Below are 14,884 nucleotides of genomic sequence, written 5' to 3'. Positions count from 1 at the left end.
CACCTTTGGTCATAGCAAAACTAACCAACTATTAATGCATGTATTTACACAATGTAAAGGGTGGTTTGAATTAGTTTAAAAACTAGTTTGTTAATTTTGTTGTAAAATAGGACGACTATTTTCATTAGAACATCAGAAGTGCAAACTTTAATATTAAATGTGTAAGCACGTTTTTTTATGATGTGATTAGAGGTTGTGTGGTCCTACCTTCAATGTTCACCTGGAGAGTAGATTTGCCTTTACTTCTCCCGTCTACATCAAAGGTGTTTATAGTGTATGTTCCAGACTCGCTCCTCTTTGCACTGGTTAGTATCATAGTTTTATTATCATTAACAAACTGCCATCTTGAGAGACGTGGTGTTGGTGGGGAACTTTGAGTTTTTCTATATCTTAAAATTAAATCAGTGGTCTTTAGGTCAAACCCATCCTACAAAAGACCCATCCAAACCAAACCCACCCAACAAAAGACAGTGCAAACAACAAATACAAGACAATACACAAAAGACAATACACAAAAACAGTGACCAATGTAAATACTGTATGTTCAATCAATTTTTCGTGTGCAGAAATACTGGAAGGAACACATTTGTATCATAGCAGCAGTTACATGAGGTATTGTAAGGTAGGGTGCAAAACAGCAGTCAAAACGTGAGACAGCATGTGCAAAGAGCAAAAAAAGTATGCAAAACAGCATGTAAACAGTTTGGTATGATGGTGCTGTAGACATGGATGTAAATTGGAGTGCGTAGGTGGCGTAGGTCATTGCATTCCATACATATGCGTGTGTGTGTGTTTTGTGTGTGTGTGTGTGTGTGTGTGTGTGTGTGTGTGTGTGTGTGTGTGTGTGTGTGTGTATTGTGCTCGGTAGAGTTCAGTTCAGTTCAGTGGGGTCATTCACAATGCTGTTGGCTTTGCAGATGCAGCGTGTTGTGTAAATGTCCATGATAGAAGGAAAAGAGACTCCAGTGATCTTTTTAGCTGTCCTCACTATCCTCAGCAGGGACTTGTGATCCAGGATGGTGCAGTTCTCAAACCAGACAGTTATGCAGCTGCTCTTAATGCTCTCAATGGTCCTTCTGTAGAACGTAGTCAGGATGGGGGAGGGAGATGGGCTTATCTCAGCCTTTGTAAGAGATGCTGCTGGGCTTTCTTGTTGATGGAGCTGGTGTTGATTGACCAGGTGAAGTTCTCCGATAGATGTACTGTACACGAAGAAATTTGGGGCTCTTGATGATCTCTATGGATGATCCGTCGACGTTCAGCAGATTGTTCCCTCTGTGCTTTAGTTTTATCAACATTCAGAGACAAGTTGTTGGCTCTACACCAGGCAGTTAGCTGTTGCACCTACTTTTTGTATGCTGACTCATTGGTCTTGCTGATGAGACCCACCATAGTCGTGTCATTGGTGAACTTGATGATATGGTTCGATCTGGGTATTGCTGCACATTCGTGAGTCAGCAAGGTGAACAGCAGTGGACTGAGCATGCAGTCCTAAGGGGCTCCAGTACTCAGTGTGGTGGTGCTGGAGATGCTGTTCCTGACAGGTCTCCCAGTCAGGAAGTCCAGGATCCAGTTGCAGTGGAAGGTGTTCATTCCCAGCACGCTCAGCTTCTCAATTAGGTGATGAGGGATGATTGTGTTGAATGCTGAACTAAAGTGTCTATATTGTCCAGGTGGGTGAGGGCTACAGGAAAGGCTGAGGCAATGGCGTCATCCATAGAGCAGTTTGGACGATACGCAAACTTAAGGGGGTCCAGTGAGGGTGGTAACTGGGTCTTGATGTGCCTCATGATGAGCTCCTTAAAGCACTTCTCAAAGCATGGTCTTCCTTCCCACTACATTGTTCCGCAACTGAGTGTAGAAGTAATTCAGTGCATCTTGGAGGGAGGCATCACTATCACAGGCAGGTGAAGCTGTTTTGTAGTTCACCTGTACTGTATGCCACATGCACCGCGTTTCTCCGCTGTCCTGGAAGTGGCTGTGGATTGTGTGGGCTTGGGCGTGCTTTGCTTCTATGATGGCTTGGGACAGTTTTGCCCTTTGCTAGGTCTCTAGTCTTCAGCAGCACACTCACTTTAGCAGTCATTCGTGGCTTCCGGTTGGAGCGTGTGGTGATGGTCTGGGAGACGGTCACGTCATCATTGTACTTGCCTTGCACAATGCACTTGATGTAGCTGGTCAATGATGCCGTGTACACCATCAAGACATGCACCCAGTGACCAATGATAAATATTCTATGAATGATATCTAATTTAACTTAAAAAATCGAACGAGGAATCTTATCTTAAGATTGATTCAAGACCAATCTCAGTGCAACTCTGAGCAAGGGAAATACAAACGTTTATCTTAGAGAGGAGGCGTTACTAGGTATGACACATATGACATTATGGTCTAATATAAGCTTCACTATGTCTCTATGTTAAGATATTTGAGGCTATATCATGTAGGGATTATAGAATATATTATAGATGTTATCTATGTTATCCCTACATAATCTAATCTGTAGCATCTACCAGTATTAAATATTGAACATTTCTCCTTCTTCACCTTTTGGCCATTTTCCCTTCTGCTGAAGAAACACTTAAAGCCTCATAAAAGTCCTCCTCATTACTCCTAAGACTTTTTGATCCTTTTGAGCTCTTTTTAGGGTTAAGATGCTTTGCAAATAACATATTGCAGTAACCAGGGTAGATTAGTAAACCCTGGACTCTTGAGCAGGAGCCTTTCCCAGGGGACTCAAGTTGCTGGACAGTCTGCATGAGTTAATAACCCATGGCAGGACACACACACACACACACACACACACACACACACACACACTAGACAGTTTAGACATTTTAAAGGGGAAATGTTTGTAGTCAATGGTTGCCCTTCTTGATGACATTCTTCCTGTCACTGTTCCTCCTTAACTGTATGCTACAGTATATACAGACAATACAACAGTTTAGAACAAATGAGTGTGTAGGTGAGTTACGTTAAAAAAATACTAAAATCATTAATAATAACTAAAACAGATTTTATTTCAGCATTCACACATTCTGTACATAGGACTTAGAAATTAGATTTACATTTCAAAAATATTTAATATTTTATTAAATTGTTGCCACTGTAGAATCACAGCATTACAGTGGGCTTAAAATATCACAATATATACACTTCTGCATTTTTAATTAAATGAAGCCTCATTTGTATAAAAATATTAAAATGTAAAATGAAATACTGAGAGAGACTATAGTTATAGTTAATATAATTTTTATTGATCATGGCTTGAATCTCCGTTAGAGGGCACTTCCACAGCCCCTACCAGTTCATGCCCTGGAAGGGTGCCTTTTGGCTGCCGGGCCCAGAACCATACAGACAGATCTGCTCACCTTACGCATTGGCTGTCATATGAACTTAGATCCCTTAGAGCCAGGAGTTAATGCTTCTGTGTTACTACAGACTGCCTCATCCAGGCCCACCTAGTGTAAGAGTAGAGCTTCAGGCACACAATCATGGAGCAAAACCTTGCTCTGTCAACACAAGCATTTCACCATTCACTAATATTATGGAAAGGTTTTAGGAAATCAGTTCCCATTTCTGTTTTTCTCTTTTTTATACCCAGCTCCAAAAATATAACGTACCTTGGATCATGTTTCACCAAAAGACATAAAATGACATTACAGTATACTATAATTTTAGCAGCTCAAACAGAGGGTTAAGGGTCTTTTGCAGTTAACCCAGGATATAATATATCTCAGGAATATAACCATTTAAAGTTTAAAACATGAAAGCTTTTGAGCACACAGTTTTGCCTTTGTATTTACCAGGGTATGAGTATTGGCATTAATGCTTATGACTGTTAATTACTGTAACTGTTGCTTAATTCATTATTTTCAATTCAATTTACTGTATGTGTATAAGCACTTCAACAATGGACATTGTCTAAAGGCAGCTTTACAGAAGTATAAAAAGAGAATAAATATTTTCTAATGTTATTTAAAAAAGACAGACTCACTGGTATATTTTGGCAGTTCAGTTGAATTGTAGGCATGACTGACATGTTATTCGACATTACAGGGGACTTTTTTAATATGAATTTTATCCAGTACGAGAGTTTTGTTGTCGTCCGCCAAAGGAGTGTTTAACGCAGAAGTCCAGCTGAAGTGAAGGTTGTCTCCAGGTTTGTCTTCCCCGAGATAAACACCTCGGGATGAATTACTACAGACACCATAACAAATAAACATAAAATCAAAGCAAAATCATACAAAGAAATTAGAAGGACATCACAATATATACACTTCCTTATTTTATTAAATGAAGCTTCATTTGTATAAAAATATTAAAATGTAAAATGAAATATTGAGAGAGACTATAGTTATAGTTAATATATTTTTTATTGATCATGGCTTGAATCTCCGTTAGAAGGCACTTCCGCAGCCCCTACCAGTTCATGCCCTGGAAGGGTGCCTTTTGGCTGCCGGGCCCAGAACCATACAGACAGATCTGCTCACCTTACGCATTGGCCATCATACAAACTTAGATCGCTTAGAGCCAGGAGTTAATGCTTCTGTGTTCTTCCCAACTACAAACTGCCTCATCCAGGCCCACCTAGTGTAAGAGTAGAGCTTCAGGCACATAATCATGGAGCAAAACCTTGCTTTGGGCATATCCTGTCAACACAAGTATTTCATCATTCCCTAATATTATGGAAAGGTTTTAGCAAATCAGTTCCCATTTCTTTTTCTCTTTTTTTATACACAGCTCCAAAAATATAACTTACCTGGGATCATGTTTCACCAAAAGAGATAAAATGACATTACAGTATACTATGATTTTAGCAGCTCAAACAGAGGGTTAAGGGTCTTTTGCATTTAAAAAAAAAACAGTGAAAACAGTTTATTTATTATAATGTGCAAAAAGAACTAAATATGTGAAGCAGGACAACTCTAAACAAAAACAAAAGGAATGAAAAGATACAAACATGAGGACAAGGATGAGACACACTGTAGCATCAACAGTAACAAGACCAAGACACAATGATGAAACAGGAACTTAAATGATGTGGCACTAAAGAGATAATCCAACACAGGTGTATGTGATCATGGGGGAAATGGGAAACACAACAATGATGAGATCTAAAAAGGACCAGGCTGTTGTGAGAGTGTGAAAAATACTTACCCAGACAAGATGAACAAACCACAGGGCTGCTTTACCACTTCTAAATCAAGGGGTGTAGATGGTGTATGGAACTTCCTGTTTCTCAGTAAAGTATTATTAGTTCTGTAAAAGAAGCTTCATCTTGCTTTTGTAGTCGTTCATCAGTCAGGTCCAAGATCTCCATCAAGTACAGAGAGAGGATTGTTCTCTGGACAAAATGAGAATACAGGTCTTTTTTGGAGTCCTGTTGATTTACACCCACGTTGTCATGGGTAAGTTTTATCCTCTAATAATGCATGATTCCTTTATTTACTACATGTGCAGTTGTACAGTTTCTGCTTTATGAAATGAGAAATGGTCTAAATGGAGGTTTAAACCTGTGAGATCAGATCAGCTTTTAATGAAAACTTCCTGCACTTCAAATGTAGGGAATGTTATTTTTCTGTTAATGACTTCAATCAATTCATGTTTTAGGAAAACATTTAAATAAATTCTACAAAATTAAACTGATCTAAACTGTCTAAAATATATTTTAATATATAATAATTTTGTTGTTTAACCCTGTGTCCAATTTTCTTTTCCATTAATTACATTTACATTTACAGCATGTGACAGACACACTTATCCAGAGCGATGTACAAAAGTGCTTTTAAGTCTCTAACATTGAATACATTAACTCTGGGCTGTCTGTGTCGAATGTGCTGCTTTACAGCCAGACTGGTTTGGATCTTGGAGGATGTTCTGTGAGAGTGTTACACATCATCAGTGTTAAGATGTAGATTTAAAGGAGTCTAAAGCAAGTAAAGTTTTCACAGTACAAATTATGGCTGGGGTGAAATGACAAAAATCTAATAATATACAATACAATACAAATACATAACCAAATTCAAATAGAGAAATATTAATTTCATTTTAAACTTCGTAATTGTTTTTCTATATTTCTATAAAGCTACTATATATATATGATTTGGGACCTTTATTTCTATGATTCTTATAAAGTAAATGACAAAAAGAAAAAAGAAAACGGGTCCCTTTAAGCGCGTGCGTGTGACGTCGGTGCACGTCGGACAGCAGAAAGCACGAGGAGAAAAGTTTTGCATGTGCTGCTATACACGTGTGTTGTGTTCCGTTTGTCGGGTTTGCGCTGGATTGCGTGTCTTGTTCAATACGTGCCGATTTCGGTGTGTGAAGATCTTACGATGAGGTTTCATATGTATATATATATATTGTGTTTTCATACAAATGGTGCATCATCTATTTTATGCAATTTTGCATTATTTGTAAAATAGTATTTGGATGATATTGGTTGAAAAATTCTACCTCAGAGAAAGGTTTTCTGAAATATCATTTATCCTTTAATCAACTGTGATGTTAGTATGATTTCCCTGCCATTTTAATTGTAAAGAAATTTTAACGACTGTGTAAATAATCACTTGTAGAAGATACTGTTTTAAAGTTTATACAGATCAGAGGTGTGTTTCAGTTTACAATAATATTAACAGAATGATGATGATTTTTTCTTCCTCTGCAGGTTCACTGTTTCAGGATCATGTCTGTAGATTTAATCAGAGTAATCAGTGTTATGTAGCTGTGGGACAACGACTGTACCTGCAAATGCCGCTGGAGGATGGGTTTGACCTACAGACCACTAGTTTAATTATAAGATATAGAAAAACCCAAAGTTCCCCACCAACACTACATCTCCCAAGATGGCAGTTTGTTAATGATAATAAAACTATGATACTAACCAGTGCAGAGAGGAACGACTCTAGAACATACACTTCATACATCTTTGATGTAAACGGGACAAATAAAAGCAGTTATACTCTCCAGGTGAACATTGAAGGTAGGACCACACAACCTCTAATCACATCACACAGCACACTACAAGTTATTTCATAAATGTATAAAATATAAACATTTATCCACACTATTGTCTCTCAAGTTTTTCTTTTATATTTTCATATTTATTTATGCAAATGAGGCTCCACCTAATTAAAAATGCAGAAATATACAGATTAACAAAAACAATGTGTTTTAATGTTGTTAGAAATTAATTATTTTTTGCTATATCTATAAGATTATTTAGTTTTGTTTCTGATTTGCTCTTGTATTTCTGGTTTGATAATGTGTTTAGTAATTTATTCTGAGGTGTTTCTCTCTAATCTACAGCTCAGGTGTCCTCAGTGAAAGTGTCCTACAGCTGCTTGTCCTCTGGAGTCATGAAAGTGAACTGTTCTGCTGATGGAGACAACCTTCACTTCAGCTGGACTTCTGACTTTAACACACTCCCTCAACTGGAGAACGGGACCAGCAATGTCACACTGGAACAAGACCATCAAGGAAACATCACCTGCCATGTAGAAAATCATGTGAGCCATGACCACGATACTGCTGAACTCCACCAATGTCCTGGTGAGTCTGTATTTTATAAAGAATGATTTGATGAATAAAAATCTAATGCAGCAGTTTGTGAACACAGAGACAAAACAGACAGATCCAGACACATCCTGAGGACAGCCTTGACTAATCCTGCCTGTCATAAAGTCTTAAATAATCCCACCTGCTCCTTCATAATATTTGATTTCTCATTGTTGCTCCTCTATAAATTTTATCTCCCACTTTTAACAGACACTACTGAGTAATTCTCTTTACTCATCCACATACATTAGTGATTAACCCCACACACTCACACAGACATTAGTGATTAACCTCACACAGACATTAGTGATTAACCCCACACACTCACACAGACGTTAGTTATTAACCCCACACACTCACACAGACATTAGTGATTAACCCCACACACTCACACAGACGTTAGTTTTTAACCCCACACACTCACACAGACATTAGTGATTAACCCCACACACTCACACCGACGTTAGTGATTAACCCCCCACACACACAGACATTAGTGATTAACCCCACACACTCACACCGACGTTAGTGATTAACCCCCCACACACACAGACATTAGTGATTAACCCCACACACAAACTTCTCATCAGTCATCTTTTACTGAACGCTCAGAAGTATAAAATATATAGTTTTTATCATAGAATGCCTTCATAAATCAAACAATATTTGGGTAGAAAAATCTTTATCACTGATGCTGTTATCTGTATTGATTGTTATTTTTTCCATATTAAATGAAAATAAGTAAATCAACTGAGAAAATAAAAACAGACAGGTCTGAAGTTTATACAGATCAGAGGTGTGTTTCAGTTTACAATAATATTAACAGAATGCTGCTGATTTTTTCTTCCTCTGCAGGTTCACTGTTTCAGGATCATTTTGTCTGTAGATTTAATCAGATTAAACCATGTTATGTAGCTGTGGGACAACGACTGTACCTGCAAATGCCCTGGGAGGATGAGTTTGTCCTAAATACCACTAATTTAATTTTAACATATAGAAAAACCCAAAGTTCCCCAACACCAACACCACGTCTCCCAAGATGGCAGTTTGTTAATGATAATAAAACTATGATACTAACCAGTGCAGAGAGGAACGACTCTGGAACATACACTTTAAACATCTATGATGGAGATGAGAGAAGTAAAGGCAGTTATACTCTCCAAGTGAACATTAAAGGTAGGACCACACAACCTCTAATCACATCACACAGCACACTACAAATTAATATGTCATAAATGTATAACATACACTCATCCACACTATTGTCTCTCTCGTAAGGTTCATTTTACTAGTTCAATATATTTGTCCAAACGTGGCTCCATCATATTACAAATGCAGAAACGTAAATATTAACCAAACAACAAAAAACAAATTAGGCTTTAAATTTTATTAGAAACTTACATTTTTATTTATCAAATATATATTTGAGTTTATGTTGCTGTCCTTTTGATTTTCTCTTATACTTTGTTTGATTATGTGTTTATTTGTTATTGAGTCTGTAGTAATTCATCCCGAGGTGTTTATCTCTAATCTACAGCTCAGGTGTCCTCAGTGAAATTGTCCTACAGCTGCTTGTTCTTCAAAGTCAGGAAAGTGTTCTGTTCTGCTGATGGAGACAACCTTCACTTCAGCTGGACTTCTGTGTCAATCACTCGGTTGGAGGACGACAACAAAACTCTCGTACTGGATAAAATACATAATAATAATGTCACCTGTCATGTAGAAAATCACATCAGTCGTGAGCACAATTCCATTAAACTCCCGACTTGTATTGGTGAGTTTGTCTTTTTTCTTTTGTATTTTAATAAATTATTTAACAGTAACAGTATGGATGAGGCATTACTGTTACTTCTCAACTTTCTGAGAAAATTATTATGCAGATCAAAAAATGTGTGTGTGTGTGTGCTTGTGTGCAGTGTTGTATTAAGTACTAGAAAGGAATACTTGAGTAAAAGTACAAGTATCGTACTAGATAAAGACTTTGGTAGAAGTGAAAGTTGCCTTTTAGAATATTACTCAAGTAAAAGTCTTAAAGTATCTGATATTTACTGTACTTAAGTATCAAAAGTCATTTTCTGATATTTAATGTACTTAAGTATTTGAAGTAAAAGTAAAAAGTACAATTTCAGTGATTTTCGGTAGGCATAAGAGCCGGGGCAGTTCTAGGATTTCACCTTTAGGGGTTTTAATGAGAATTTAAAACAAGAAGAGTTCAAATATACAAATATAATGTAAATATGTACAAATATAATACCACATCTCAAAATTACTACATTAATTCATCAATTAATACAATGAAATACACGCAATAAACTCAATTTTAATAATCTTTATTTCTTATCCAAAATATAAACTTATACCTAATGATTTACAGTATTAACGACACATTACAGCTGTGTGCGTGACCTCAGAATGTAAACGTGGCGTGAAGTTAACAGAACAGAAAGACTTGGCTTTATTACCTAGTAGATAAGATCAGAGATGAGGCATGTGTTAATGAAGTCATGTGCTACTGAATAAAATAGGAATTACTGCATGAAACACTTTGTCATGTTAAATATAGTTGCAGCATCGTTGTTATTAATGTCATGGCCTGAATTTCTCTTTACATATCAACACCTTAAATGACTGAAATGTTTTTGTCTTTCTTCTTGTAGACCTCATTCTAGTGATCCTGAGCTCAGTTTGTCTGATTCTCATTGTACTAGCTGTCTTAGTGTTTTGTGTCTACAAGAAGAGACAAGGCCAAAGGATCGAAGGTCAGAAGCAATCTATGTTTTCTCTGAGTTTGCAGAAAATGGTGTCATATTTGTTGTCTGGCATTTATTCAAGTCACTTATTTAAAATCACATATTAATTTTTTAAGCTTGTTCTTGATCTGTATCTGTATAATTTTATAAATTGTGCTTTATGATGATTCTGTAACAACCAATCATGTGCCAGATGTACAGGAGTTTTTAATATGGAGTTGAATAGATGTGTGTTTTGTTGACAGCCCCTTCTCAGGACAGCATGCAGCTTGTGTACGCGGAGGTCACCCACTCAGCCAGGAACAGGACAGACACAAGACCCAGCACGTGTAAGACTTCACCACACTTTAATAATATATGCACTGGATTAATCCAAATGCCTTTCATTGATTTATTACACTTTAGTATACACAAAGTTGTGATGGGTTCATTAGTACGGCCACATAATAAAATAAGGAAATCTGAAATGTTTAATGCTGTTTAATGTTATTATAAGTTAAAAGCCTGTTTAATACTAAGTACATTAATCAAATTGATTTCATCAGCGATTTCTGTGTGGTGTTTTGTGGTTCAGCCCCAGCGCAGTACGAGGGTGTGGAGTACGGCACGGTGGTCACATCCAATCAGAAGAAGAAAGAGGATGATGTGCAGTACGGAGAGCTGGTGTTTAACACTCCTGCACAAAAAAAGTGCAAGGTGCCCAAAGTACAAGAAGATTGTGTGTACTCAGAGGTCAAGCGCAGTTAGTGAGTGACACAATCTCAGCCTGTCTAAAGATGCATCATTAACATAGTTTTATTTTTATTTAGTATTTTTTTTATACATAGGTTTGTTACTATGATCATCCTGGTAGAGGACGTTGATGAAATTCCACCCATACAAACTAAACCCTGCTCACAGTAAAACTTTTACAGTATCTGGTTTTGCAATTGCTGATTTTTCAGGCAATAGTCTGACTTTCTGTCTAGAGCTCAGGTAACTGTTTGTGTGGAGTTTTGCCTGTTTCTGCATCTCCTCTAAGGCTTTTGGGTCTAGATGAAAATGAAAAAGAAGAGAAAATAAAAGGAAGTTTCTTGTTGTAGTTTTTAGTTTTGAACCCACAAAGCTGCAGCTTCCTAAGCAGCTCACACACTGAGTTGCTAAATTATTTTAACACCAACATTTCAGCTTCTCTTAAAAAAAAAGCTGTACTTAAGAAGTGTCAGTTTTTTATGAGGCCATTTTCTACCTTTTTTAAGTGTTACGTGAGTGAAATATATGATCAAAATGTCTATTTATTATGGAATAAAAACACTGTCAATAATAAGCGTACGTAATTCAAAGCATTTCTGTGTAAATTTTAATTTTGCCGAGTTGGATCCCAAAAACAACGGCCACAACAGTTTACAGATACGAGATTTTGCGTGTTTGTTCAAACACAACTCCAAAATGTACGACTATGACAGTTTACACACACAACGCTTGTTTTCACAACACCTCTTTTTCACACACAAAAATGGTCTGCGAAACAACTGTCAAAAATACGTCATCACGTTCACAGGCATTACTATCCGATGGAAGATGAATCGATTCCACGAAGTGCGTATGCGCCCCGCCCTCTTCTAAACCACTGGTGCCGAAATGGCGGATCAGCAGCCAAGCGCTCACTCATCGTCTCAGGTAAGTTAGTTTTTTCTTCCAAATTCGGACATGTTTAAGGGTTAGTTATCACTAATAAAAGAGAGGAGTAATATTACAGATATAGGTTAACTATAGTACGTAAGATTAGCTCTCCGAGTAAGGTTACATTAGGTGCTTAAAGAATACAGCATTTAGGAGGTCATCACTGCAGTCTGTAGCGTGATGAGATAGGCCTACATTAAAGACACACACCTCACACCTCACACCTAGCCATTTCCTGCTGCACTGACTGTCCATTTGACTTGGACCGTCTTTCTTGTGCTGACTGTCCACTGATATTGGACTGGATCCCCATTTTCTGTTGTCCAAGGTGTTGGTCAACATCGACACCAGATTCTGGGCTGAGTGCAAGATGTCACCTAATAGAACCTGATAAACAATAAAATATGACTTTAACACTTAAGCAGTGAACACATATTGCATGACCTGTGTATTCCAGTGCATGTTAGTAAGTTAACACTTAAAAATGCTATTTCTTTTTATGTAGGCCTATCTCATCACGCTACAGACTGCAGTGATGACCTCCTAAACAGCTGTATTCTTTAAGCACCTAATGTAACCTTACTCTGAGAGCTAATCTTACTTACTATAATTAACCTATATCTGTAATATTACTCCTCTCTGTTATTAGTGATAACTAACCCTTAAACATGTCCGAATTTGGAAGGAAAAACCAACTTATCTGAGACGATGAGCAGTGTCATAATGTAACTGAGTAAAAAATACTTCGTTACTGTACTTAAGTAGAAATGTCACGTATCTGTACTTTACTTCGCTATTTAAATTTATGTCAACTTTCACTTTTACTCCACTACATTTCCTAGATAAAATGTATACTTTTACTCCATTATATTTCCACTAAGCATCTTTGTTATTACAAAATAAAATCAGAAGAAATGTGTGTGACTGCAATAAGGGAGGTTTGGTGAATCACTGCTCCTAGATTGCATTACGCTCCGCACAGGTACGCGCAGCGTGCACGCGCAGTCAGAGCTGGAGGCGTTTATCTATAACGTTAATCGGGAAGCTGCAAATACAGCAACCAAAAGCAGTGAAATTTCACTATTCTTATTAGCAGAGTTGTAACACAAACTAAATATTTATGCAAACAATCCATACAATACTAAATAAAAATAACTTTTATTGATTTGGTCTTTGTGGAAATTAGTTTATTAATGACTGCATTGAACACACTGTTTGTAGAGAATGCACACATACATGAACTGATTTGATTCAAGACTGGCATCATTACATCATGCATAAAATTTTGGTGTCCTCTTTTGCCATTTAATAATACCATAACTTTTGGCTTACTATGTAGTCATATAATATATAATATAAAACTCTTCTTGTTTTAAATTCCCACTGAGGGCTAAAACCCCTAAAGATGAAACCCTAGAACCGTCCCTGAACTTATGCCTACCGAAAATCACTGAAATTTTACTATTTACTTTTACTTCAAATACTTATGTACATTGAATATCATAAAATGACTTTTGATACTTAAGTACAGTAAATATCAGATACTTTAAGACTTTTACTTGAGTAGTATTCTAAAAGTTGACTTTCACTTTTTGACAATTTTCACTTTTGACTTTCAGTCTTTATCTAGTATGATACTTGTACTTTTACTCAAGTATTGCTTTCTAATACTTTATACAACACTGACGATGAGTGATCCTGGCTGCTGATCCGCCATTTCGGCGCCAGTGGTTTAGAAGAGGGCGGGGCGCATACGCACTTCGTGGAATCGATTCATCTTCCATCGGATAGTAATGCCTGTGAACGTGATGATGTATTTTTGACAGTTGTTTCGCAGACCGTTTTCGTGTGTGAAAAAAAGGTGTTGTGAAAACAAGCGTTGTGTGTGTAAACAGTCATAGTCGTACATTTTGGAGTGAACAAACAAACGCAAAATCTCGTATCTGTAAACTGTTGTGGCCGTAGGTTTTGGGATCCAACTCGGCAAAATTAAAATTTACACACAAATGCTTTGAATTACGTAGAATAATATTGACAGTGTTTTTATTCCATAATTTAAACTGTAAATTGTTAGTTGTAAGTTTATAATTTGGATAAGAAATAAAGATTATTAAAATTGAGTTTATTGCATGTGTTTTATTGTATTATATGTACTAGTAATTTTGAGATGTGGTATTATATTGGTACAGAAGTGTTGGACTGAACGTGACATACACACAAGCACACACACACACAAATTTTTTGATCTGCATAATAATTTTCTCAGAAAGCATGCGAAGTAACAGTAGTGCCTCATCGTTACTGTTAAACAATTTATTAAAATACAAAAGAAAAAAGACAAACTCACCAATACATGTCAGGAGGATAATTGAATTGTGCTCACGACTGATGTGATTTTCTACATGACAGGTGACTTTATTATTATTATGCATTTTATCCAGTACGAGAGTTTTGTTGTCGTCCTCCAACCGAGTGATTGATTCAGAAGTCCAGCTGAAGTGCAGGTTGTCTCCATCAGCAGAACAGGTCACTTTCCTGACTTTGAAGAACAAGCAGCTGTAGGACAATTTCACTGAGGACACCTGAGCTGTAGATTAGAGATAAACACCTCGGGATGAATTACTACAGACGCCATAACAAATAAACACAAAATCAAACTAAAAATATAAGAGAAAATCAAAAGGACAGCAACATAAACTCAAATATATATTTGATAAATAAAAATGTAAGTTTGTAATAAAATTTAAAACCTAGAATGTTTTTGTTGTTTGGTTAATATTTACTTTTCTGCATTTGTAATATGATGGAGCCACGTTTGTACAAATATATTAAACTAGTAAAAAACCTTGAGACTATAGTGTGGATGAGTGTATGTTATACATTTATGACATATTAATTTATAGTGTGCTGTG

The 14,884-nt window shown here is 36.7% G+C and overlaps 2 protein-coding genes and 1 long non-coding RNA gene across 5 annotated transcripts in view; 1 reads left to right on the top strand and 2 right to left on the bottom strand.

The window, feature by feature from the left end:
- The window catches only part of LOC113659135 (carcinoembryonic antigen-related cell adhesion molecule 5-like), a 109,238-nt gene extending 98,065 nt beyond the window's left edge, over positions 1 to 11,173 (top strand). The window contains exons 1-8 of one of the 3 annotated variants that reach the window (XM_047801216.1): positions 5,280 to 5,411; positions 6,671 to 6,985; positions 7,312 to 7,554; positions 8,416 to 8,736; positions 9,098 to 9,334; positions 10,218 to 10,319; positions 10,556 to 10,639; positions 10,885 to 11,173. In XM_047801216.1, coding sequence (XP_047657172.1) covers positions 5,357 to 5,411; positions 6,671 to 6,985; positions 7,312 to 7,554; positions 8,416 to 8,736; positions 9,098 to 9,334; positions 10,218 to 10,319; positions 10,556 to 10,639; positions 10,885 to 11,057 — 1,530 coding nt within the window. In that variant the 5' untranslated portion in view covers positions 5,280 to 5,356 and the 3' untranslated portion in view covers positions 11,058 to 11,173. Of the gene's footprint in view, positions 1 to 5,279; positions 5,412 to 6,670; positions 6,986 to 7,311; positions 7,555 to 8,415; positions 8,737 to 9,097; positions 9,335 to 10,217; positions 10,320 to 10,555; positions 10,640 to 10,884 lie in introns of those variants that run through there. The other 2 variants (XM_047801217.1, XM_047801215.1) reach the window with 2 other exon arrangements.
- LOC113659134 (carcinoembryonic antigen-related cell adhesion molecule 5-like) overlaps positions 1 to 14,884 on the bottom strand; it is a 569,148-nt gene that overhangs the window by 154,306 nt on the left and 399,958 nt on the right. The gene's annotated exons all lie outside the window — the stretch shown is intronic.
- On the bottom strand, positions 3,000 to 8,681 carry LOC125138893. The gene is made up of 5 exons (XR_007138012.1): positions 8,639 to 8,681; positions 4,964 to 5,347; positions 4,494 to 4,590; positions 3,998 to 4,200; positions 3,000 to 3,461 (listed from the first exon to the last, which is right to left on the bottom strand). It is a non-coding gene; the product is annotated as an uncharacterized LOC125138893 (long non-coding RNA).

This window comes from Tachysurus fulvidraco, chromosome 15, assembly GCF_022655615.1.
Source record: "Tachysurus fulvidraco isolate hzauxx_2018 chromosome 15, HZAU_PFXX_2.0, whole genome shotgun sequence".
Lineage (NCBI taxonomy): Eukaryota > Metazoa > Chordata > Actinopteri > Siluriformes > Bagridae > Tachysurus > Tachysurus fulvidraco.
Note: the sequence above shows the minus strand (reverse complement) of the source record. Positions and strands in the feature narration are given on the sequence as shown.